The 25,293-nt window shown below is 37.9% G+C and overlaps 3 protein-coding genes and 1 long non-coding RNA gene across 31 annotated transcripts in view; 3 read left to right on the top strand and 1 right to left on the bottom strand.

The window, feature by feature from the left end:
- The first annotated feature begins 58 nt into the window (after positions 1–58).
- On the top strand, positions 59–2,295 carry LOC117609358 (uncharacterized). Its single transcript, XM_034335600.2, has 10 exons — positions 59–482; positions 553–585; positions 659–703; positions 830–895; positions 972–1,109; positions 1,165–1,236; positions 1,312–1,381; positions 1,459–1,490; positions 1,566–1,661; positions 2,223–2,295. Exons 1-9 carry the CDS (start codon positions 390–392, stop codon positions 1,581–1,583), a joined length of 567 nt encoding a protein of 188 aa, XP_034191491.1. The 5' UTR covers positions 59–389; the 3' UTR covers positions 1,584–1,661; positions 2,223–2,295.
- A 141-nt stretch (positions 2,296–2,436) lies between these two features.
- LOC117609363 (uncharacterized) lies at positions 2,437–3,399 on the bottom strand. Of its 2 annotated transcripts, none has more exons than XM_034335612.2 (3): positions 3,266–3,399; positions 2,644–2,949; positions 2,437–2,575 (listed from the first exon to the last, which is right to left on the bottom strand). In XM_034335612.2, exons 1-2 carry the CDS (start codon positions 3,303–3,305, stop codon positions 2,666–2,668), a joined length of 324 nt encoding a protein of 107 aa, XP_034191503.1. In that variant the 5' UTR covers positions 3,306–3,399; the 3' UTR covers positions 2,437–2,575; positions 2,644–2,665. The 2 variants fall into 2 exon arrangements, with proteins under 2 accessions (XP_034191503.1, XP_034191502.1); XM_034335611.2 differs by having other exon boundaries at positions 2,644–2,955; positions 3,266–3,357.
- Positions 3,280–25,293, top strand: part of Liprin-alpha (PTPRF interacting protein alpha) — a 28,442-nt gene continuing 6,428 nt past the window's right edge. For 19 of the 26 annotated variants that reach the window (XM_076689292.1, XM_076689302.1, XM_076689301.1 and 16 more), the window contains exons 1-13: positions 3,280–3,416; positions 3,836–4,941; positions 5,028–5,232; positions 5,322–5,616; positions 20,741–20,842; positions 20,942–21,106; positions 21,367–21,441; positions 21,542–21,637; positions 22,401–22,607; positions 23,561–23,848; positions 23,946–24,089; positions 24,687–24,846; positions 24,924–25,285. In XM_076689292.1, coding sequence (XP_076545407.1) covers positions 5,368–5,616; positions 20,741–20,842; positions 20,942–21,106; positions 21,367–21,441; positions 21,542–21,637; positions 22,401–22,607; positions 23,561–23,848; positions 23,946–24,089; positions 24,687–24,846; positions 24,924–25,285 — 1,848 coding nt within the window. In that variant the 5' untranslated portion in view covers positions 3,280–3,416; positions 3,836–4,941; positions 5,028–5,232; positions 5,322–5,367. Of the gene's footprint in view, positions 3,417–3,835; positions 4,942–5,027; positions 5,233–5,321; positions 5,617–10,783; positions 12,291–12,368; positions 14,131–14,225; positions 14,535–14,609; positions 14,942–20,740; positions 20,843–20,941; positions 21,107–21,366; positions 21,442–21,541; positions 21,638–22,400; positions 22,608–23,560; positions 23,849–23,945; positions 24,090–24,686; positions 24,847–24,923; positions 25,286–25,293 lie in introns of those variants that run through there. The other 7 variants (XM_034335568.2, XM_034335567.2, XM_076689296.1 and 4 more) reach the window with 7 other exon arrangements.
- Positions 14,948–20,726, top strand: LOC117609366 (uncharacterized). 2 transcript variants are annotated; one of them, XR_004582580.2, is made up of 4 exons: positions 14,948–15,102; positions 15,825–17,274; positions 17,358–19,300; positions 19,380–20,726. It is a non-coding gene; the product is annotated as an uncharacterized LOC117609366 (long non-coding RNA). The 2 variants fall into 2 exon arrangements; XR_004582579.2 differs by having other exon boundaries at positions 14,948–17,274.

Raw genomic sequence — 25,293 nt, 5'->3', positions numbered from 1 at the left:
TTATTAATTATTAAGCATGTTTCAGTACTTAAAAGATAGGATTATCTGTTTATATATTGCTTTTTATTACTTTAATTTAATATAATTATGGACTTATTACATTTAAGATCTTTTAATTTTAAGTATTTTTTATATGAATTTTAGGTAATTTCAAATATTCGATAAATGGGGCTTCGAAGCGATATCGATTAATAAGTCGAAACATTTAAAATCACACTTCGATTATCGAACCGTTATAAAGCAATCGTTCAAAATGGAAGCGGCGTTTGTTCTTCCGTTTTTATCTACAAATTGTTATTTTTGATAAATTAAGTGTCTCTTGTTGTTATCAGAGTGTATTTCATAGCTATTTTTACTAAGAATCACTGTTAATATAAAAATTGTTCATAATGTGGCTTATAGTGTTAATATTTTATACTTTAAAGATATTGTGTATTTTTATATTCATTGTGTACTGCGTTATCACCTTCCTCATGGTTATGGTAAGAATTACTTTTATTCGGCATAATCAAAAAACTTTTATGCTAACTAATAATGTTATTGATGGTAAAGTACAACAATGAAGTAGAGGAGTTGAGAAAATGTGTAAGTTTATTAATATAATATTTCCCATTCCAATATCTTTAACATTTTATACATCTTAATTAATATATTTTAGATTGCAATCCCAAATGCAAATCCGGAAGCAGAATTTCCAATTGAAGTCAGTTATAATGAATATTTTCCATGAAAATACGTTATTAAAGATGTCGCCTCATTATTTTTAACGTATTTTCTGTTTCGAAGTCATTGTTCGATTCTCGACAATACCAACAATCGATTGTTTCAGAATCGCGATAGCGTGGACGATAAATTGGAAGTGCTAACAGAAAAGCTGGCGGAGAAGGAGCACGTAGTAAGATATTTATATTTATAACTAAAGTTTTAAAAGAAAAAACATAGCATATAATTTAATTTTATCATATATGCAGCTACAACGTTCACATTGCGCAGTAAACCATGCGGAGATGGTATTAAATGATTTGGAAAATAAAACATCAACTTGTCGAGATCGGTATCGTATATTGATGATCGATCTGAAGGAAGACATTCGAAAAACCGAGGATGAGGTTAGAGGCGCAACAAAACAATATAGTTTTATCTAATTACCATCATGTTTAATAGGTAAAAACATTGCAAGATCAAATTTCGAATTTATCGATTAGGCGGGAAGCACTTAGAGGCGAAGTAATAAAGGTAGTACTAATTTCACCGGAAGTAATCTTTAAAAGACGGAAGAAACTATAATAATAATCCATGATGTAATTTCAGCAACAAGAAAATTATCAAAAAATGTTGAGTAATTTTACCAAAGAAATAAAAAATACCAAGACATTATTTTGTAGGTTTCCATAAAATTCTAACAGTTCATTTCAAATTAATTTTTTTTTAATTAAGAATTTATATTAATGATTGCAGCTTCAGGAATGAAGAAATCAAGGCAAACTCGAGTAAGTTGTTCCGTTTTATCATAAAGGTATCGCATCATTATCATTATTTTCATTATTTTAATTCACTGTTTGCAGTATTGTTTTTCATACTAAACAGAAAATTGGAACGAGCTATTGAGAGAAGGTAGCACCGAGTCAATTAAGGATACATTTAATATTTTCGATCGAATGGTAATTTATTTAGTATTCACAATATGTACATTCGAATAAATGATGAATATGAAAGTTCTACTTGTCAACTATACAATTATGTTAAAGGGAAGTAGTTTTTTTTATACAATTTTTCATATGAGAAAGAAATCTAAGACATACGAATATACTTATTTCGATAAAATTTCAACGAGAAGGTTCAAGACCCCTGGAGATCATTTTCGCATGCAGTATTACATGTTAAAGTCAGCCGAAACGTTATACGGGGCTACACTTTTGAAAACAGGCCACCTTGTAACTTCCTTACTTTTAGAGACAACGGAAAATAAGTCTAGATAAAGATAGAAAGGACCTTCCTCGTTTGACGCAAAAGTATCTTCATTCTGCAAACTTCTCACTGTCTCTAAAATTAAGAGAGTTATTTCGATTATCTATTTTAAGTGCCCTCTGTAATCACCGAATTATTCGTGCACGTTATAGGTGCACGGAAATGACTAGTTTAGAGAGATGTTTTAAGGCACTTGCTTTTCTTTTCACCTTAAACAGGTTTCCTCGTAAGAAATACTTGACGTCTGTTTGTAGATGCATGCGAAGATCGCAGTCGTTGCAGCGAACATAGAGGGGAGCATTTTTCGATGGGAGAAAATGCTATCAAATTTTCGTCGAACCCCTTAAATGCACGTGAAAGGAACCACATTGCTGTTCTCTCGCTCTCCTAAATCTTTCTATCTTCTTTTTCATATCGCACTGGAATAACGGATGGAACAGAGAGAGATTCATTTTCTTTTTACTCTTCAATATCAACCATCGTTCTTTCAAAATAAGTTCGCCACCGAAGAATGCATTCAATGTGATTAAAAAACGTTCATTAGCACGCCTCGCTATATCACAAGTTTTGTCAGAACTGATAACAGGTATATTCATTTGTCGCCATCCTAGAAGTGGTGAAGTTAATTAACAAGATATCTTTGAAGATTACTTTCATTCAACAAACGATGATCACCTTTTCTTTTCTTTTTTTTCTTCTACAGTTCAGTGTGATGAGAGGGGAATTTCTTCAAAACCGCATGGTAGAGATTGTAAAACGCGTAGAAGCTGACGCTCAGAATTACAACCAATGCTGATCCAAATATCCAGGACAGAAAATTACCATCTATGATGTCCGAGGTCTCCTTCCTCTTCCTCGCGCTTATCTCACCCAGGGTGGTGCCCCTTCGTTCCTCCATCAATCTCTTCATGTTTGCTAATTTTTCACGCAGTTCATCCACAGACTCGGCAATCTCTTCGATGGATTCTCCTCCAGGTAGATCTAAAACTTAGGTAACTAGGGAGTAATCCGGAAAAAACAGAGGGTCTCGAAGAAGAGACAGTCAAACGGTTGCTCCAAAACATTCCCAAGAAACATTCTCGTTTTGGAGATGATTGATAAAACAAGCTCTCTACGATTAACGAGAAAGAATTAACTAAACGAATATCAGTTTCAATTTTATAATTTATGAAATAACGTAAGAACAAAAATGGTAGATTACTTTTTGTAGAATATTTCCTTTTTCTCCAAGATCTTTTGTAATGATGTGTGGTTTATTTTGTTCAAGGATATTATGAATTAAAGCAGGATCACTTACCGGTTGCTCCTGGGGTGCAAGTATGCGTAACTGTTTTCATGATGCTCACTTATGTTTCTCTTGACTGTATTACGTGGTCCAGCATCTGACACTGTGGTCAGTATTGATCATCCAGCATCCAGCGCTGTAGCGCAGTCTCCATCCTCGAAAAGTTAAGTCTGCTCGATCTTTTTTTTCTCTGATAAACGTCGATTGAAATCATCGTATCAAGGAATTAGAAATTTTACTTAATAAATTTTCAAAATAAATACTCTCGATAAAAGTAACAAATTAGAGGGATTATTATAACATGTACTACGTTTTTATCTAAAACTTATCAAATGATTTTTTCATAGAAGCATCCATAACGATAGATAACTTTGAAACGTTAGATCAAGGACGTAAGAATTATTTATACACATCTTTTATTTAAATATTTATTACATACCAAGGTTTACTTAAATTAAGATAATATCTTAGAATAAAAGATCTCATTTATTAATCAATGTAATAGTTACAATATATAATACTTTTAACAAACGTCTGTGTACATACATACATTATTAATTCATAATTTTATATTTTCAACAGAATCTGAATTAGTGGTTCAAGTATCCCGCAAATTTTCTACGGAATTTTATTGTAAACTCGTCAGAAGTGATCATCGATCCCGTCGCACGATTGTAAACGCGCCTTTAGCAGTCGTCCAACGTTCGGGTGGAGTCGGGTGCAGGTTCGGGGACGAACGGCGCAAGATGGCCGCCGGTATTGGAAATGGAGTAGCATAGAGGCTGGGCGGTAGGAACGAACCGTAGGTGTGTCAGTACTCGGCTTCTCCGTGATAATGCCATCGAAATGCCGATTGTTGCACGCTGACTCGCGTCTCGCACATTATTCGTACGTACAATCAAAGTTATTCCGTCGGCCGTGTCTCGGATGGTGATGATAAATCGCGAAATAGACGAACAGGAAAATTAAGCGGTGTCTTCGGTGCGAAATTTTCTCAGCTAACACGATTGCGAATTTACTAGTGATTATACGTATCCGATAGGTACGTCGAAGCTGTATTTGAATGAGATTCAAGTGGAAAGTTAAACGGTGACCTGTCGAGTGTTCGCCCCCGTGACGTTCAACGATTTTCCACGGATGTCAAGACTCGCCTGCCCGGCTCCAGGAGAGAGTCGAGTGTGCTTCGTGGGTGTCAATCAGGTCTGAATCGAATTGTCCCGATAGGAAATCAGTCGACGGGAAGGAAAAGGAGATGGAAAGGGAAAGAGTCGGTGCATAAAGGGATCAAAGTGTACGGGGACGGTACAGTGTGTCCCACGATACACCATTTCGCGATCTGTCAAAAACTGATTCTCGCCGAAGGCCCGAAGTTAACGCTCGTGTCTATCGATCAATCATAACCGATCTCTCGTGTTTTAGGCCCTGGAGCTATCGAAGCGTGCATCGATCGATTTTTCGAAGGGAAACTCACTTGGTCTACGAGTTTCCTTGTGTGTCACTGTGTGTGTGTGCGCTACGACGACACATTGATTATCCCTTTCCGTAAACAATATACAAGGACAGGAATGTATTACACGCTGGCAGAAACAAGATATGAGTTTCGATTACGGTGAGAAGGCTCGTACAGCCAGCGAAAGTGATGTTGAACTTGGAACTGTCGACAGATTATTTCAGTGATGATTCCGCCGGTAGGTACTAGTTAACCAAAAACGAAAAAAAAAAAAAAAAAAAAAACAATTTTTATTCAATACCATAACCAGTGAAAATTTCACAGGGAAGGTAGTGATCGGAATTTTAGTGTTCCTTACAGTGAATAGTTCATCGCATAGAAGAAATAATAGTTGAGATTCCGCGCGTGGATATCGTTCGAATCGTGTGTGCCTGTGTGAGAGAGAGAGAAGAGACAAAGCAAGAGAGGATAGAGCGAGGAAATCGAGGAAAATGACTAACTGAAAGGAATCGAAACGAACTAGAATAAGGTATATATCGAAAAAGAATAATAGAAAAGGTTAACGCCGCCTGTCCCCCGTGCGTATGTCTGCTGATTCACATTTCCGTGTATTTCAAGTGGAGTTTCAGTGTGCCGGAGGGTGAGAGTAGTAGGATAACGCAAAATGTGGAATATGATGTGCGACGTGATGCCGACTATCGCGGAGGACAGCATTAGCCAGCGGAGTTCGCAGTTCTCCGGCGAGGATGCGAACTTCGAGCAGCTGATGGTCTCGATGCTCGACGAGAGGGACAAGCTGATGGAATCGTTGCGCGAGAGCCAGGAACGATTACAGGAAACGGAAGCACGTTTGCAGGAGGTCGAAAAAGAACGGGACTCTTTGAATCGTCAGCTGAACGCCAATATTCCTCAGGTACGTACTTCCTTTCTCCCCTTATCTTTATTGTCGTTCCTTTATCTGCTTCTTGAAAGGATTGAAAGACCACCAATTACGACTGTGCGTCGTAAATCGACTGTTAGAGTCTTATTTTATTTCGTTCACATATAATGCAGGATATTTTAACATAATTATTCAGGTATAATTCAGCTATGTTACTGTACAAATACTTCATAGTTTGTACCTATTTCTCAACCTAGATAAAGAGTAATTTAACGATGTCATAAAACCAGACAAACGGTAATTTGCACGTGGAACATACTCCGGGGTAACAGTTTCATCGGTGTTTGTAGTATTTGAAACGTATTGCTAGGAATTAATCAAACTTGTTTCTATTAAACTGTTTACTCGGCAACGGTTCAAAGCACCGCGGTGAAAGAGCTTTCAAACTTGGTACCGCTAACGTTGTGCTCGGTTTCAGGTAGTTCGACGAAGCTGGATTAGCACGTGTTAAGTTGCTCGATGAACGAAGGAACACAGATCAATATTTGCTCGATGATAAAATCATCAAACGGTATCTCGTTTTTACCGTCTTAACTTGGGAAGAACCGTTCACACGACTTCCTCGTCCAGGGGATTTAACTCGTTCCATTCAGACGACACTTTCTTTCTCGTTTCTTCTTCACGTGGCCTACCGATGTGTTTATTAGAAACTTAAATTTCGTACTTTTCTAATAGTACGGTTCATCGTTGCTTCCCAAGCTTTTGTAGAAAAGGAAAATTTCTAAATAGGTTCTTTCTTCTTAACTCGAGTCGCTGCTTTAAATAGTTAAATAACGATACCAAATGTGCATCGACACCGGTTGCATTCTATTGCAGTCGCGAAGGGAAGCAAGCAATAGCAAATGCGTTTCGTGTTTTTCTAATTGCACGATATACGGCCGACTATGGATCTCTAATTGCTGAAACGTTTACGTAATGATTACGGTAGAAACGATTTAACCGACACGTTATCTTCCAGTGTCCCACTTTTTTTAGAGTGAGAAAGAGAGATGTATGAGTCGCATAATCAAGCTCTCCTTGCGAACAGTGTTAATTTTATTGTTTCTATTATAAAATCCACTCTTAACATTTTGGCTGTTGTAATCAGTTCACTTCTGGCCTTATAAATTTGAAAATGTTAAAAGGCTCAGAGGAAGTCGGAGGAAAAGTGAGGGGTTTGAGTTACCCCGTTAGAAATTTCTGCCTAAGCAAAAGTTTGAAAGCGAGAAAGAGAAAAAAAAAGAAGGAGGAAAATGAAAAATGAGTCGGTCGCTTAAGTAAAAGGGCAACGCGCGGGAATTTCACGCTTCTTGGAAAGCGATTAAGGACGCAACACCAGAGCCGGCTGTGTGCGTATTGATTGCAATACTTATTTCCTTGACCGGCGTACGTACCATGGTGACCATTTATTTCTTCGCGTATATACACGCATAGTTTGTTTCTTTCGACTGGAATTCTTTGAATTATTCGAATGAAAATATGACGAATAGCCTCAGGGACCAATATTATCTCGATCGCGGTCCAATTCCTAGCTGCGTATGCACATAATGGTATACCGCCAGAAATGTATGTAGACCTCGATGCACATAGGTACGCGTTATGCAACGTCTTCTGTTTATGCGAAACCTTGGCTGTGTTATCAATTAATGGGTAAAAATAATCATGACCAGGCTGCGTTTTAAGGTATGAGAAAAATTGAAAACTTGTTCAATAAAATTTGATTAAAAAAAGAAAGCATTAACTTCTTCTAATTTCATTTATTCTGTTTATCAGTTTGAACCAGATACTACAGCAAGTCCTTTGGAAAATACCTGGTGAAAATTAGCTAGCTTTCTCTGCGGATAAAACGTGACGAGTTGGTGAGACGTGTTTTTTCAACGTTTGGCAAGATCCAATGAAAATCTATAAGCCGGTATTGGCTTCGACAGCGTCTTATCTCGCCAGAAGTAGTCTCGAAAATACTCCCGCTTTATCGCCGAATTTAGCCAGCCTGCCTTTGTTTCCTGCATGCCATTTGCATATCACGGATGCACTCTTCTCTTTTTTTCTCCGTTACCGTGATGGGTATACCTTCATCACGGAACATGTAATCTCCAAAGCTGTGTGTCAGTTCCCAGAAACACGGGCTCGATTACGTAGCGAACAAGAAAAGAGATATTTATTTGAAATAATAAGGATTCTTTTAACTTCTTCTGCTGTTCAGTGATTGGTTCAACTGCCTAATTTATAGAGACGGTAGATAAAATAGGAAGTAAAATTGACAAAAATTGTTAGGATAAAAGCGTGGATCGATGCAAATGGTATGCTTTACAGAGAACTGCATACAGTCTATGCGTTTGTTGTATGATAACGAGTGATAAACTTCTTATCACCGGTAACTTCTCTCTCTCTCGCTAAACGCTCATCGAAACGATAAATGTTGCAGGCTAAATGTTGAACACGTGTCGGTCGTTGAATATTCTCAATTTCACCCTTATCTTAGCAGGGTAATTCCTCTGTTAAAATATTTAGATATTTTTCCAGATCTAAGGTAAAATTTTTATCTGCTATCCTCTGTTAAAAGTAATTAAAGAGAAGGTTTCTGGTAAAAGTTTCAGCTTCTTTTCGCATTTTACTGTAGAATATCCATTACCATGGATCTTTCACCCTTCAATGGTGACCCACAAAACGCGTTAACGATCTTCCGGTATCCGGAGAATAACGAAGGACACAAACGGTTTGATCACGAAGAGCACTTTCTAATCCAGTTTATCCTTTTCTTCTCTTCGTTTGAAAGTCATCGTAAGGTATGGAGGGTGAAAAGGAACACTTAGCACATGTAGAGGGAAGGAACACAATGTGGAGCATTGATATATCCGTGGAATAAGGGAGAGAAACCGACGGCCATATCGATCCATCCGTCGCCCGATTGGCTTTTATGTACGCGCTAGCGTATTATACAGAGTGTCTCTAATAAATGGCACAACTGGAAAGCGGATGTGATTCTGTATAACGAAAAAAAGGAGAGGAAAAAGCCGTGTCGAAATTGGCTGAGTTAATATTTTTCTCTAGCTGGTTTGGAGAACGAGTTTGAAAATTTTATAAAGCTTGCTGACTATAAATTGACAGGGAATTTTATTGCATTCGACTTGCAGTATTTAAAATATCAAAAAATTAAATATGGATTTAATATATAAAAATGATAAATGAAGTGATAGAGAACACTCGCATAGAACTCCAACGTTTTTAACAGAACAAAGTGAAACAATAATGAACAGAATTTCCTTCTTTATTTTCGAGGACTATAAAACATAAAATTTCCTCACTAGCAGAAAAAAAGGAGGTATAGAATTTTCCATTTTAAGAGAGAATAAAGAGTTTGAGAATCTCTTTGGCCAATTTATGACCATCGTATTCTACCTCCATCCATCTCGTCACAATTGTCCTCTCTCTTTCTCTCTCTGAAATTCTCTGGGTATTTTTTTACGCCAGGACTTCGTTTCCTGTGCGACCCACTGGCACGTATTCGCCACCGAGACAAAGGGTGAAAATGAGACGAGGATGAACAATAAATGGAAGACTGCGAACGAACCATCTAAGCTTCGCCTCTTTAAATTTCATTAACTAGTCTCATTTAAAAAGAAAATGAATATCAGTGGCGTTGATATTAATCCTCTTGGCTCAATTTTTTTAATACAATTATTAAGTAAGGTACTTGAAAAACAAACATAAAAATAAAGTATAAGATGCTAAATATTTCATTTCTATCAGGTTTTGTTATTTCAGCAATCAAAGTAATAAGCACCTAAAAGCATAACGAAGATAGCCGGTTTCTTAGAGCATGTAATTAATTACGATCAGTAATTAAAGAAGCCGTTGCCAAATCTAGTCTGGAGTTAATTTCGATCATTGCGATTTGTTGTAACCGACTGATACGAGCAGGATGATAAGATCGAGTATGATTGCAAAACTAATTGAGAACACGTGTAACACGATTTGGCATTGATATTTAGTTTATGATTCAACGTCTATTTAATATTACTTCTGGATGAATGGATTTATGCTGTTAAATTGGTAATCAGTAAAAAAGTATGTATATTTTCTGGAAAGTTTTCCAAACCTCCAGCGATGACAAAACATTTTTCAACGTCTATTTTAGATCGAACTGCATTAACAAAAATAAATGGTAAATGAAAAGACGGATGGAAGGATAGGAAGTGGATCGATAGGGAGATGAATTATTTCGTTGACGGAGTAAATCCGAGTTAGCCAGCGAGTTTGGCCCAAGTTTCATTAAATTTTTGAACGGCATTCGTGAAAGCATCGGCTTCCTCATGCTTGGAAATCGTTGCCCGCTGTGTTTCCAGCTGCGGCCACTGACTCTGCTCGTCATTAATTTCGTGTTACTGCCTTTGGCTTGGCTGTATCAAGTACACGTTCGAACAGAATATCGATTCTTTTCGTCATGCACCGCAAATGCTACCGAAACGTGCATACCTGGAATCGAACGTGGTTACGTTGAATTCGTTCACGTGAGGATTTCTGATAAAGTTTCATCGGTTCCTGCTCGCTTCGTAATTAGAGGCTCCGAGATTATTAGAGTTATTATTTTATAAACGTAACATTAGAATTTTGAGAAGCGATTACACACACTATGAAATAACAAGCCTTTCAGATTTCACATTCGAATAACAATTAAATTAATTTCGTTTGGAATAGTTGATCGAGGAAACAGGAGTCTTCCGTTTCCGTTAATATTGCAATTATCAATGAAATTCGTGGCATTCGTTAATACACCGACCCCTCGACGCGCGTCACTTCAATTCAGATCACTCCAGACGGATGATTTTAATACCAATTTCAGTTAATTCAGGCTCTTAATATGAATCAGAGCGATTGAATTAAATTGAACTTTTAATGAGACGGTGAGCCGAGGCTCGACTGTCGCATAGCAAAGAAAGTAGTAATAATCTTGAGTTTCTTCTTTTCTACTCGAGCTGTGCAAAGTATTTTAATATATATCCTATAGTCTGTAACTAGAACAAGAAATTTCATTTCTTCCAAACGGTATAATGTAGAATTTCTGTTAATTATTTCATAAAATCATCCATTGTACTTTATTATGAATTTCATTCTATTCTATTTTACTCTATTGTATTCTGTTCTATTCTACCGTTACAGGTGATTGTAATCAATCATTGTAGACAATGAGCATTCAATTACGATCGACTATAGCGATCCTTTGGAAGGAAAGGGTTAACAGTACATCAGGATAACGATTGAAAATCTGCACCACTTCTTTTTTTCTTCCATCGACGGAAAGCATCGAAAGGTGTTGAGTGTCAGGTCGTTAAGTGGGTGCTAACAACTCGAATTCTTCGGCTTCGTTGCCTCGAGCTGATTAGCGAGAGAAAATCGAACGGGTCTAGCATCGACGTGACCAGAGATCATGCTAATTGACTCGTATGCATTTCAAACCTTTCTCAACCGACCAACCAGTTTTAAAAGCTTATCTTTCATTTTTAACGAAGTATACGTTTAGAAAATTGAAAGTGACTCTACTTCTTCTTTTTCAGATTCTTAGCTAACTAATGACGAGCCTAGAAAAGTATCTAAATTTAGAATATTCTATGAAACCTGAAGATTTCAATGTATTTCTTTCACGCGAGATCCTCAGGATCGTATCACGATTGTATTACAAGACTGGCTGTAGTTATTGGTGATCCATTGCGTTCCACGCGTGTGGAGATAGGGTGTGGATGTCGTGATGTAACGTGTGCCGGATTACAGGCTACCACGGAGCAATTGGAGTGCGAAGGGCAGAGTCACTCGAGTGGCTCGTATTACGTGATTTCTGCTTTCGTCCTTCCGCGATTTTCCTTTAAAGCTGCCAACACAATTTGGTAAACGAGTTCCGTGGGTTTGAGATCCTTTCTTTCGGGATCTCTGATCAATTGTAAACCTCCTTCAGCAGAATTTCCTGTGGTTATCAGATTTTTAAGATTGAGTATCGCTCAAGGCAAAATCAGAGAGATTGTTTCCTATAATTTGAAAGATAATACCATATGTGAGTGACATTTGAATTTCTATTATTAAGAATACTCCGAACAAACTATTGTGAAAATTTTAACAGGCTGAAACAATTTTAACGATTATCAGATTTAGCGTTCGTTTCTTGGAGAAGCGATCAGGAAGCGAAGATTTCATCGAATTTCTCCCCGAAACAATCCGCCACAGTTCTCTAGAAATTCTCAACAGTCCCGACCGAATATTCCCCGGGATTATTTGGAACGATCTTGGTAGAACATCGTCGGAAAGAAAGGATTATTCGCTGCCAAGCATGCTTGGAGCGATCTCGAAGCTGCGGCAACGCGACACAAAGACCGTGTTTCATTTCTGATACTGCAGAGAGTTTTGTCCTGTCGTAGAACCCGGGACAGAAGCCAGGGTGAAAAGTTTTCACGATGGAAACTCATTTTTTTTTCTTCTCCTTCCAACGATCGAGCGATGAAAAACTGACCCGCTCGCAGTTTCGGCGCGCAATGCCGGCCAGAGGGTTGCAAAAAAACTGCAACCGCGTGCCATGGAAGTCGAGGGTTGAAGGCGAAAAAAGATTATACCTCGGACCCTTCCCATAGAAGATATTTAAATTGCGATGGAATCGTTTCAAGAGTTCCCGTAATCATTTGGTAATTTTCTATTTAGTTTATTCCAACTAGTTTATTGCCTTAAAGAAATAGGATTAACGTAAGGTTTTATGCGATTAGGATTTGGATCAGAGTAGCAGCTATACAGTGTCTAAGAAATATATTTGAAATGCAGAGGATTGAAGGTTCCTGTTGAAAATCTCTTTTCTTTTGGAATTACCATCCTTTACTATGGAACGAAACACCCAGTCCACGTGAAAATCGTCCCTTGAAAGCTGCGAAGATGCCCCGGGAAGTTTATCGATCTCCCCCCTGGTAGGGCTTATTATTCGTCGAGGAAAAGGTTGGAGAGCGACCGAATGACGATTCGGCTTAGAAATTCGGGAAAAGGACGAAACGAAACGATGCGATAGGAAACGGAAGGAAAGGTAGAGCGGAGGTGGCGCGGAAGTTTGGGGTAAAAATTTCTAGGACGAACCGAGCGGGTGCAATGCACCGGTGTACGCGATATACGCTTCACGATCAATACCCACCCCACCTACTCGGCCGGCGGCGCATGAATGAACCTCGCCTTTTACACACTACTCGGTAGTAGTAGCTCTCTCTACTCGCGCGCGGCTCGATGCAGCAGCAGCGCCGGTTTGCAGCGAGCTGCAAACGCCGTCTTCTCGACCGAGCCCAGCGGTTTTCATCTTTTCATTATGAATCAATCAGATCTTTATAAAATTTGTAATGATGGATAAGAGTGTTTTGGTAAAAATCCTGATGAGAATCATCTTCTAGGGTTGATTGATAAACGTCGCTCCTATTTAAAATGGGTCGATGAACAAAAATAGACAAAGCACTTTTATTAAGTATCATCAATTGAAGCACCACAGGACTGTAATCAAGAATACCTTTATGGTTAAAAACTCGGGGATAGGAATTTTGTTGAAAATTCTGAAACAATACTGGTACTATGGGAGATAGAAATCGTCATCAATCACTCGGTGTACGAAACAGGAAGTAATTGAAATTCATTGAAACTTTTTGTACGCGACTGAATTAAATGCGGTCCAATTTTTCAGATCCCCGATAATCGTTGGCACGTAACTGACCGACCTATATATTTTTTCTCTCTCTATTCACCGTGTCGTTTGATCGATCAGTTCTTTTTTTTCTTTTTCCTGTTTCCGTAGCATCGAAAAAAATTAGTTTCTGGGTCGGTCCTGTCGTGTTTCTGATATTCCTTGACATGTAGGTTGAGAACCGTGTGTTTAGAGTGCACTTGCAAGACACACGGTGCCGTATATAGTTCGAACGTTAGCCTCCCTATCCACCCACTGCATTATTACTCGGGTTATACGATTAATTCGAGAGAGGTGAATTCATCTCGCACGATTGTGCAAACTCTTAAGATCATCCTCGCGGAGAAACTTTCAGAAGTTGCAGCTGGTGCACGCAGGAAATCATCCTTTTCTTTTCTTTTTTATATCCTCGTAACTAAACAAAACTGAAACATATTCGTGGGAGATTCGCATTGTTGGAAAATTCTGTTCTTTTATCTCGCTGTCTTGATAATATTCTCCGCTTTATCACTGACATTATTTGTTCAACGAATCCGAGCGTTTTATCCCCTGAAATTCTGTGAATAGAATACAAGCTGTTTGTTATTCAGTGACGCGTTTCAGGAGGATGATTTTCACGATTCTTGTGGTCATTCAGTAGCCTAGCAAACATAGATACCCGTTATCGAAATTCTTTCAGCAAATCTGTGTCGAATCACAGCCGTGAACTCGTTGTTCAATGATGCAAACATCTTATCTCTCCTGTCTGCTATTTAAACATTTTTCCCTCGGTAAACCAATTGTGGGTTTGGGATCTTCAAACTAGACCATAAAAGGTATCTCTAGCTTTAGTTTCTATTTGTCAAAATATCACGTTAACACCTTATGATTTTATATGTTAATATTCATCTTTTGTTTTTAATATTCTTAGGTAGATGCTTTTGTGACCGTATATTGATACGAATTTCTATGGAGAGTTAGACAGAATGTACAGTGTATATTATCTGCATCAAGTAGAGCAAAGGAGGTCGGTATTTGCACAGTGGCCAAGTCGAAGTGTAAACATCTGGTGCATATTATGCACGACTCCTGGAAACTATTCGTCATAAGTTGGCGAGCAAACAGAACTATGTCCTTTATAAGGGAACAGTGATGTAGATTGTACATAAAGCAAGTTGAGAAACTAAAGACACCGATGGTAAAATAAAATCACTGATTACTCATAGGAATATCTCGTTCGGTATGACTAATTATTTAGATTAACTTACGATATTACAACGAATAGTCTGAAAATTTCAATCGCCGTTATTTGCAGAATTACGAAGGCAAGTTAGCTAGAGGATTGCTCGAACGATAAATTTGTTTAAGCCATTTGAAAGTGTCGTAGTTGAAGGGTGAATGGCATCTACGAAAAGGAAAGTGCTCACCCACGCATCCCATCTGACGGACATTTCGATGGCAAGCTACGAGCACCCGTTCTCGTGTTACCCGCTAATTAAACTCGAGCGGATGTAAAACATAAAACGCGGCAGATAAGCGGCGAGATAATCTTGCGAAATCGCGTATGAACGCGGCGAAAAGCTACTGCACACCTGTTCCCTCGAAGACTTCTAAGGCGACGAGTGTTATACCATTGGCAAACGATCGGTGAAATATGTTTTTCTAGCATAGTTTACATTCGCACGAGATTGTCGCTGGTGTTCATTCTTTCGAGTCTTCTTAGTAATTGAAATTTGCAAATTGTTAATCGTACAGCACGCGTTAAATTATACCTCTGTCAGGTATAAAAAGCGTGGAGTAGCTTTCTTGTAAGTATCTTAATAGAAAAATTGAATCGTAATCGTTGGGGAGTAGTTAGTCTGGTCTTTAAAGAATGATCGATCGACGCAGGGAAAATATTGTAATACCGTTCCACGTGAACGTACTTTAAATTCGCGTATGAATGAAGCCATTCGCGTGCAGTGATGATTCAGACGAGAACCAATGTATATAAGCCATGTTCCACCCCGTCTCGTCACACCCTCTTCGTAATTCTTTCTTTTCCCTCGGCTTTCGTTTTTTATTCTCCTTCTACCTCGAATCTTCTTCAACATTTCGCTCGTTACCGATGCGATCGAAGAAAAAGAAAGAATAGAACGGGTTGCGACAAAATTTCTTGTATTATCGGTAGAGTACCGTGCTGGATACGACTGTTCTTAATGTAGCGATCAACGTGTTAATCCAAGCGGATAAAAAATCCGTCCGCAACGCCTACGAACGCCATGAAAGCACGTAGAAATTGCATCCGTTAGAACAGGGTGTTGGCTGCTCTCTTAACACTATGGAGGCACTATCGTGCACGTATAATTGGCTGGTGCAAGTGTTAAGAATGCAAATCGCCCGATACCGGGGACCATTCAATCGCGAACATACGCACAAGCATGCAGCTCCCCCCCACTAGACACTACTATTTACATATTTACGTAACTCTATCTTCGCGTGCATCTACACTGTATCTATTATTAATTTTTTTTTTTTAATTTTATTTTAGATCGCTCGTAACTACTTGCGTCAGCTTTTCGCTTAACGAGCAAAGGGAACGGTGCGCTCAGATTTATTTTATTCGAGATTTCGATGTTAATGATGGAAGGAGAATACACAACACGTTTCTCAGACTCTAACAAACCGAGACACGGATATTGCCGCAATACGTTGCATAGTTTTCAAACCTGCGCCACGTTATTGAACTGTGTGGATGGACGTGAGCCTTGGATTCTTTGTGCACGTGCAATATTTATGAAACGCAGGTTCACAGTACTTTGTAACACTTTTCTTCCACTCGTTACTTTAAATAGAAATTCGAAAGAGGATTATTCAGATATTCTATTATTTCCTTTCTAATTAAACGACGTTTATTGTCGGTGAAATTCAATTGCAGATGGAATTGCATATCAGATTACCTAGAAAGTCTAACAGGATTTGATGACATAAAAGTGGCGCAAAATAGTACTTGTGGCACATCAATTTCCGGCTTAAAGTCTGCTAAGAATGTCTGCTACACAAACATTTTATTTAACTTAAATAATGAAAGTAGCTTAGAACACTGCCAGTCTAACTTTGAAAAATCTTTCTTTTCTAGATTTCCTTCTTATTCGACGTAAGGATAATACTGCTGTATCATTGTATTTTGTGACTGATAACGAACAGTCATTCTTTGACTCGTGTTCTCCCACCTTTGAAACAGACGGACCTGGTATTAACGTATCATTCAAATCATTGAAAATAAAAGTGGCTGCAATAACAAGTTACGGAACAGGACTTCTTTATCTTGAAGCATAAGATTACTCGTTAAGCCGCACGTAATAAAGTGACGGTCACTCGTTATTATGCAGGCATTGCGCATTACATGCTTCCAGCTCATACTATTAAAATAGTAATGAGAAGATCTAGGCAGGGAGATTCCTTGCTTGTGCTAAATACCTTGGTCATCAAAGAATACAAGTTCTTCGAAGAATAATTGTCTCTCATCTCAGTTTCTTATCCGTGTAAGAAACTTCAAGATTCCATTGATTACATTGATTATTATTAATTGTTCCACCAGGCATGGTCGGACGAGACGTTTATGTTGTTGCCGAGAAGGCTTTCGGAAACTTGCCCGTTTGCTGGCAGAGACAAAGTTCCTTTGTACGAATCTCCTCTTCTCCGACTAAAAATAATCGTGGACTTGTTCGCGACTTGTTGATTCGAAGGGCTTTCCAGCCTGATTAAAAGTGGTGCCGCTAGATTTATGAGTGGAATCTGCGATCAAAATCTCCCCTCGTATCCGAGGCTCGCTCGTTTTACCGTAAATATAGTGTAAAATATAGGTACTATTTGCAGAGAGAGAGAGAGCGAGGAACTCGAGAAGTACTCTGAAATGGATTTTTTAGAAACTTGAAAAAGACTCAGTCTCGTCACAGATTTATCTGAAAGTGTATCTTTCTTAACAGATATATAATTAGGTACAGTGAATATATTTCATAATTTTATTATTTCAATATTCTCAATTCCACAATTGATAACTGATGATTTCAAAAATTTTCAGAATTAATCCCACTTGGACTTGAATTTCACAAGAAAAAGGATGTTAAATATAAATAATGAGTTCATAGGAAATGAACGTACAAACTAATGTAACAGGAAGCGTGTCGAAAAATAGGACGTTCAATTAGGTAACCGCTCAATTATGAGTTGGTACGGTCGTGTCTAATTATTTTGCACGGTTCAGCGAGAGAAAATTAAACTAAACGACTGTACTGTTCCACGAGAATCTTTCGACAACATCGCTAACTGGATAATCGCGTAATTGTCAGTCAGTAAGAGTTTTCCACGTCGACCAATTGCTCCCGGTGTGCTCGTTAAAATTGCCGCATACGGTTCTTCAAGCTTTTTCCCTTCTTTTCAATCATCGTATTTTCCAACTGTAATTATAACGAGCTGTCAGACGTTACACAGTCGTTGTTTAAAACACGAAACAAGGGGAGAAAAAACATTGTACTTTCATGGAATTAGATTATGAGCTTGAATGCCATTACTCTCTCTCTCTTGACTTAATTCGATTTTCCCTTGTAATTTGCAGAAACGAGACTTGTATTGTTTACAATTGAGCGTTGAAAGCGTCTTGCCGACTTGTTTGAAGTGCTGTTTCTTCTCCAAGTGAAACATTTCGACGTCATTTGCAGGTTTCTCTGAAACTACTTCAGTGCAGGTATAAAAACACTGAGAATATTTCAAAATTTCAATGCACAGAGACACTCGAGAAACGAAACGTTTGACGCAGAGAAAGGATTAAATTAGTCTCGAGACTGTGAATAAAAAAATGCAAGCCAACGGAAATGAAAAATCAGATGGAAACGATTGTTCGAGGTCGACACGTGTATTGATTGATTCCATGACGCAGTTACGATGTCATCTAAACACCTTGGCTGGATTGTTGATTAGTTTCACGCGATATCGATTTGCGTACGTAAGATGGGATTTAAACTCGCGTGCTAACATGCAGTTTGCGCTTACGGTGCAACGGACTGTGAGAGTTATGCAGCTGCAGTTCGTTAGAAGTGCATGACCTCCGGCGTTGCGCGAATTGAGATATTGAAATTTACGTTTTCGCCAGGGAAGAACGCCAATTTCTATCGTAAATTGGACACTCGGACCATTAAGTTGAAATCCTTGTGAAAGAAATAAACACGCAACATAGTTTAATGAGATAGCAACACTAATAATGACTATACAAAAAAGGAGATTGTACAGCCATTAACTGCAGACTGTTCGTAAGAAAACGGATGAAAAATTACTTTATGATTTTCAGATGTACCAGTGATTGGAAATTGGATCGTTTATTATTCAATAAAACACGTTTCCAAATAACGTGTATAAATAGTATCACACGAGAATAAATATTTAACGATGTGTTAATTGCCGGTTATACCAGGATCATATTATAATAAATTGTTATGCAATACTTGCGAGAGATGTAAATCGTGTCACTGATAATTATCGCCCGCGAAATTGTCCAGGTGTCAAATGCCAGTGTAAATAATTGATATATTTACTAACGAGGTCGTAACGAATAGTACGATTAAGAACTCGAGGCAAGCTGGAATTTGATGATAATTTGTTCGAGCAACAAGTAGCTGAAGGAATGAAATCTCTGCTAGATTTGTGTTTACCAGATTAACACTTTGACGACCATGCATTTCATTAGATCTATTTTCTGTAATGTACTTTGCAAACTTACCACTTTTCAAGTGATAACGTGCAGTACAGTGGATACAAAGGTTTAGAATGAAATGAATTGAAATAGCAAAAAGGCGAACATATGGTATTGAAATGAATTTTTTCATGTGTTCTATTTCTGTACGAGACAATAATTAACCACCAGACATCGTTGCAAGAACACAGCCTGTTTAGAATTTTTGTTTGAAACATTTCAGTAAGAAAAGAAAAGTACAATCTTATTAACAAAAGTAACTTACCTGTAATGTGAAGGTGAATAAAAAATACTCTCTAAGCTCTAGAAGAATGCTAGAAACAAAGAAATGCGAAATCTTACATAATAATGTTCCAGATGATCGTCGAAGACCTTGGGGTACGAAATTCAATAAGCTTCAGGGGAATGGAAACCTACAGACGACTTGGTGCTTAAACGAAATGAACGGAAAGCGTCGTTAATTTGGTTTAAACCGAACAATACTGGCCTCTAACGTGCCTTTTGTTGCTGCTCTTTATTCGTGGGAACACTCTCGTAACTAGATTATCCATCTGGTCGAGGGGATTAGTTTCTCATTACTAATCATTTAACGTTGACTGATACACAATGATCAATTAATAATTCACTACATAATATCATCTTTGTTAATATTAGAAATACCTTCACCAGGATCTGGAAGGTTCAATGATAATCCGGTTTATCCTTCAGTTATTATCTGTGTAATATACCTATGCTCGTTTCACGGATCATTAATCGCTAATTATGCCTCAAATGATCTGTTTAAAAATTAAAAACTTGGAAGACTGTGTTACTTTCTATCCACTTTGCTTTAACAACTATTTGGATAGAATTCTCTTTGATGAAACTCGAGCTTTCCAAGATCTCTCTTGATCTTCCTTCTTCAAAATTTTATATCTCAAGATGGTAGTTGATATCGTTCAGGTAATACGTTTTCTCATCTGATTACAGATATTCAGGAATGATTCCCAGGGCACGACGATATACATTGAAATTCTGAAACTTGATATGCAAATTAGGATCCTCCTTCTTCGTGTAGCCAGTTTCCATAGGACTGTATTCCCCGGTAATTTCGTTCAACGCAGAGCTAATGGTTTAATAGGATCTCTCGATCGGTTTGTAATTAATCAACCCTTGCCTGGATAATGAGCTCTTTTCGAATCCATCGATATCACTCTACTCGAAGACAATGTCCAACGTTCGCTTTAAGGCCTTATCGTCCATCGTTTTGATATAAAAGAAATCCCTTTACTGCCATTGAAGTAGATGAAAAGATTGTGAAAATCAGGGACAGGAGCAAGGACAAACGAGAGTCGTTTAAATTTAGCTGAAGCTGTTTGCCCCCCTTTTAAACTGTATAGAACTGGCGTCGATGTTGCTTGTACAGGGAAGCCGTTATCGATCGTACCCAGCATTTATAAATAAAGATTTAGCATTCTGCTGGAATGTCGAGCGGAAGTAACGCGTTCGAAGAAGTGTGTAAAATGCGGCTGAATGAAAAAGGTGAAAGTGCGGTTTACATGTCGGGTTTCCTCGCAGAGACCAAGCGTGGACACCTGTGACGATCGGTTTTTCGAGAACCATCAACGAATCCTGCGAATTCGTTCCCTTCGACGATTTCAAGCAATTCATAGAACATGATCTTCTTAATGTTTTCTTTAATCCGGGTCGATTTTAATATATTCGTTTTCTGATTTCAGGAATTTTCCCAGCTGACGAAGGAGCTCGCAGCAGCACGCGAGAGTATTTTAGAAAGAGAGGAAGAAATATCGGAGCTGAAAGCAGAGAGGAATAATACTCGTGTACGTAGAACGGGACTTAAATGCATTTTATAGTTTGAAGCGTAGCTACTTGTGGCCCACGATATTGCTCACCAAGACGATTCTATTGCCTTTCCACAGCTTCTGCTCGAACATCTGGAATGTCTGGTCTCACGGCACGAGCGATCGCTTAGGATGACTGTGGTGAAGAGGCAAGCGGCCGCGCAATCTGGAGTATCGTCCGAAGTTGAAGTGCTCAAAGCTCTGAAAAGTCTGTTCGAGCACCACAAGGCTTTAGACGAGAAAGTAAGAACTTCTGAGCCTTTGTTTCACGACATTGACGCGTTGGCAACCTTGGGGGAGGATGAAAACGATTCCTATTTAACCCCCAAACTAGTTGCATAACCGGTGGGAGAGAACAATACCAAACGAAAGAATATTTTATGATATAACAGTCTTTAGATGTGTTAGATTCTATCCTATCGGTTGAACATCAATGGTACAAATACTATCAAGTATTTAGAATGTTAATAACATTTGCTAAGAGATAACATTTTTCATTTTAGGTACGAGAACGATTGAGAGTTGCATTGGAAAGGAATACTAGCTTGGAAGAAGAGTTAGCCATTATTAAAGAAGAGGTACCGTTTTATGTTTCTAAGGAATAATCATATAGATTGGTCTATCTTCTAGAAACAGTTGTAGATACAATATTAATCGTGTAAATGGATTCAATTACAGCTCCAGCAATATAAATTAAGTGGTCATGCGCCTAAAGCTATGGAGGATAGACCCAAAGAAAATGGGCAGACAGAGGATGGCCAGCAGCAAAACAAGGTAGCGACGAAACGTTTCTACGATACTGCATACCCATGCAAATGCACTCACATACACTGGCCCTCATACTTCACATTCACAATCATCGTGCATATACGAAGGGTGTTCAACATGTTTCAGCGTCGTGAATTGCATTTATGGCGATCTTTTCACTATGCATGTCCATGGTTTTTTAAATAATTCAGCATATTTCACATTAGCCGCCGTTCTATCTGGACCGATAAAGTTCGTTTTCTACGTCATCTAGCCCTCCTGGTTCTTCTATCTATCCTTTTTTTTTTTTTGTGATAAGCTTCTATATAACGTCGGCGTTGTAGATATTGATCGATTTCGACGTTATCGGTCACAGATTTCAATCCTCTCAAAAGGACACATTGTATCGATATCACCTTGAAAGCATTTAATCATCGAGGATTCATGTATCATAATCCTAAAATAGAAATAGCTAATCGTTTTATCTAACATTATCGGGAAGCTTTAGAGAAGCCTATTTTGGTATAAATTTGAATAAGTTGACGTCAACTTCGTAGAAATCATAGAAAACTATAGAGTTAAAAATCTGTACCGATAAACCGACGACGACCATCATCCGTTTTTCTCACTCATCTCGATCGTTGCATCCATAAAAATGCATCCGCTATAGCGTGCACGGTAGTGGCTTTAGTCGCGTAGCTTGGATAGATGTAGTTGTTGGGAATTGCGCGGCGATGCAGGACAGGCAATGCGAGCGAGGCGTTCTGAATGTAGTGTTGTGATCGGGCAGAATGAGACTGAGCAGGCAGCAGGCCAGCTGGAACAACAGCAGCAACAAGAACCTCAGCAACAGCAGCAGCAACAGCAGTCGATACAAAAGCTAGGTACGGAGAGGTCGACAGAAATCGGGAGTAGACTGAGCAATGGAACTCTCGATCCGTCGGACCAGGATTCAGCTGCGCGATTAATTGATTTGCAAGCCACTCTCGACAAGCAGGTATGAAACTGTAACCACGAAACTGCAAACTACTTTCAGTGTACGTATCATCTTATTGGTATAGAATGATTCAGACAGATAAATATCTGTGATTAATCATCTGTACCTGCTAAAAGTGTTTCTTCTTATTGTTAGTCACACGTGTTTTCTGTAAAACTAACATGTTGTTAATTGTTCCCTTTTTGCATGTGTTTTCAAGCGATTTACAGACTTACACTAACGATAAGTAGGAGAACAGTTTTTTGGTATTATATATCATTTTTGGAGAGAGATTAGAGACCTCCAGTTGTTTCCCATATATAATGCATGATGTTAAATTAGCGTATACAAGACTAACTTGACTGAAAGGGTAGCTTTGATTTAACTTAACTGAAAAGTAATGAATTTTAGATTATACCCATTAGGTGTTATAGATTATAATTAATAGCTGCAGAACAACCTTTCAATTTGCACCCATTCTTATACTGTAATTTTTAAATAAGATTCTCCAAAGACTTTAATATAGATGATATATCCTTTTTATAACACTATCTTACACAATATGGACTTTTATTCCCTCATTGACTGTGCCACTTTTATTGGCATCCATGGCATGTTGTGGAATGAATCTAACGACAAATACATATTCAATTTTCTGTATTCGCATGATTTAGTGAAGAAAGATCAAGTTTTTTGAAACAAATTTTTTGTATAAATTGCTTGATCATTAATAAAACGTTTTTATGTCGACACGAAACATTCTATACAATTAAAAGACATAAATCTCAGCTAAATGTAGTGAAACATACATTACAGATTCAAAGCTACGATAAATGATTCTGTCTTGTTACAGACTGTATAGTTGTATTACTTTCAATTTAAGGAACACAATTTTCTCTACTCTTTTCACATTCACAAACGATACAGCAAACACGTGTTGATGTTTAAATAATATATTAAAATGATTATTTTAGAGCTCAGAATTGAGCACGTGGCAACGGCGGGTAGCTGAGTTAAGTGGACGAGTAGCTGAATTGGAAGAAAGCTTATCCAAGGCTCAGAAAGATCTTCTGAAAACGCAAGAAACGAACGTGAAACTGCAAAGAGATTTACGTGAAAATGTTGCCCAAAAAGAGGACCAGGAAGAAAGGATAGCAACTCTTGAAAAACGATACCTTAATGCTCAACGCGAATCCACTAGTTTACACGATCTCAACGAAAAGTTGGAACAGGAGCTGCAACACAAGAAGGCTCAATTAAAGGTAATTACCGTCGATTATAATCAACGTCTCTGATTAATATTTACTGAACATAGGTTTAATGTTTATATTCGATTGCATTGTTAAATGTTATTTTTAGCTCCAAGAAGAAAAAATATCAGCAATACAAGAAAAATTAGAACTTGCAGAACAGAAATTAGCTCAATACGCTAAGTTGCCAGAAATGGAAGAGCAATTAAAGCAGAGGATGGAGGCTCTGACGCAGGTGAGGAGGCCCAACCAGGTACGCAGGGGAATTAAATCGTTGTATCATCAATTTATTCTTTTCTTATTCCTCTGCACTTTGATACCTCCCGGAATATGTATAGAATGCTTGACCCTCCGAAATTTCTTTCTTACAATTTTCGCTGTATACTTTAGTTCGTGTATTAAAGTTGCAGCAATTTATTCTTCCTACCTATGTACTTTATTATTATTTATGCAATATCTGATTATATGCTACACAAACAACAAATACAATTTAAAATTTTCACCCAATGTGACGATGTTAATAATTATTTACACACAGGTAAAATTGAAAACGAGTGTTTATTTTCTGTTTAACATCAAGAGTATTAAACACTACGATCGATGTAATTATTTTTAGCTTGTTAGTCATTTATAATTTCATTTTCTTGTCACATATTTCTACAACTATATGTGTAGGCATGTGTACATTCTTCAATTACATTTGTTACAATTTCAAATTAGATTTTCCTTTTACCCTGTTTAAAATAAGAGCTAATTAAATTAGTCATATTCTTATTAACAAACGAAAAGTAATTACAAATCAATGTTTCATTTAAGCAGTTAATTTTAATTACATGAAATGTTTAATAAGCAGGCTCAAGAAAGGCACGGTAGTGCAGAGGATAGGATACAAAGATTGGAAACACAACTAGAGGAAAAGAACGCTGAAGTGATGCGTGTTAATCAACGACTTAAAATGAACGAAGAACATAATACACGGCTTAGTACAACAGTTGATAAACTTTTGTCCGGTAATTTATATTCATCTTCCATGAATTCATTTCTATCAACAACCTTGTTATATTTATGTCTAGATATATTGTTTCAGAATCTAACGAAAGATTACAAGTGCATTTGAAAGAGAGAATGCACGCATTAGAAGAAAAGAATGCTCTTACGCAGGAGCTTGAAAAGACAAGAAAGATCGCTGAAGATCTCCAAAATGAAAAGGCTGAAATAGTTAAAGAATTAGGAAAAGCACGTCTTGAAATTGATAATGTAAAAAGGCAGATGCTTCAGCAAGAAATCGCATTTAATATACAACAAACGGACGCTTTGACTAGAAGTTTGTCTCCCAATGCAGTGGATCCAGGTTCCTTTTCTAGAAGTGCAAGTCACAGTAGCTTCGACACCCATTCGTTACCAAGGAGAACGGCTAAACGTCCAGCGATGGAAGAAGATCCAGCAAAGGTGAAAAG

The sequence above is a fragment of the Osmia lignaria genome, chromosome 7 (genome assembly GCF_051020975.1).
Source record: "Osmia lignaria lignaria isolate PbOS001 chromosome 7, iyOsmLign1, whole genome shotgun sequence".
Classification (NCBI taxonomy): domain Eukaryota; kingdom Metazoa; phylum Arthropoda; class Insecta; order Hymenoptera; family Megachilidae; genus Osmia; species Osmia lignaria.
This window is presented reverse-complemented; position numbering and strand designations above follow the sequence as displayed.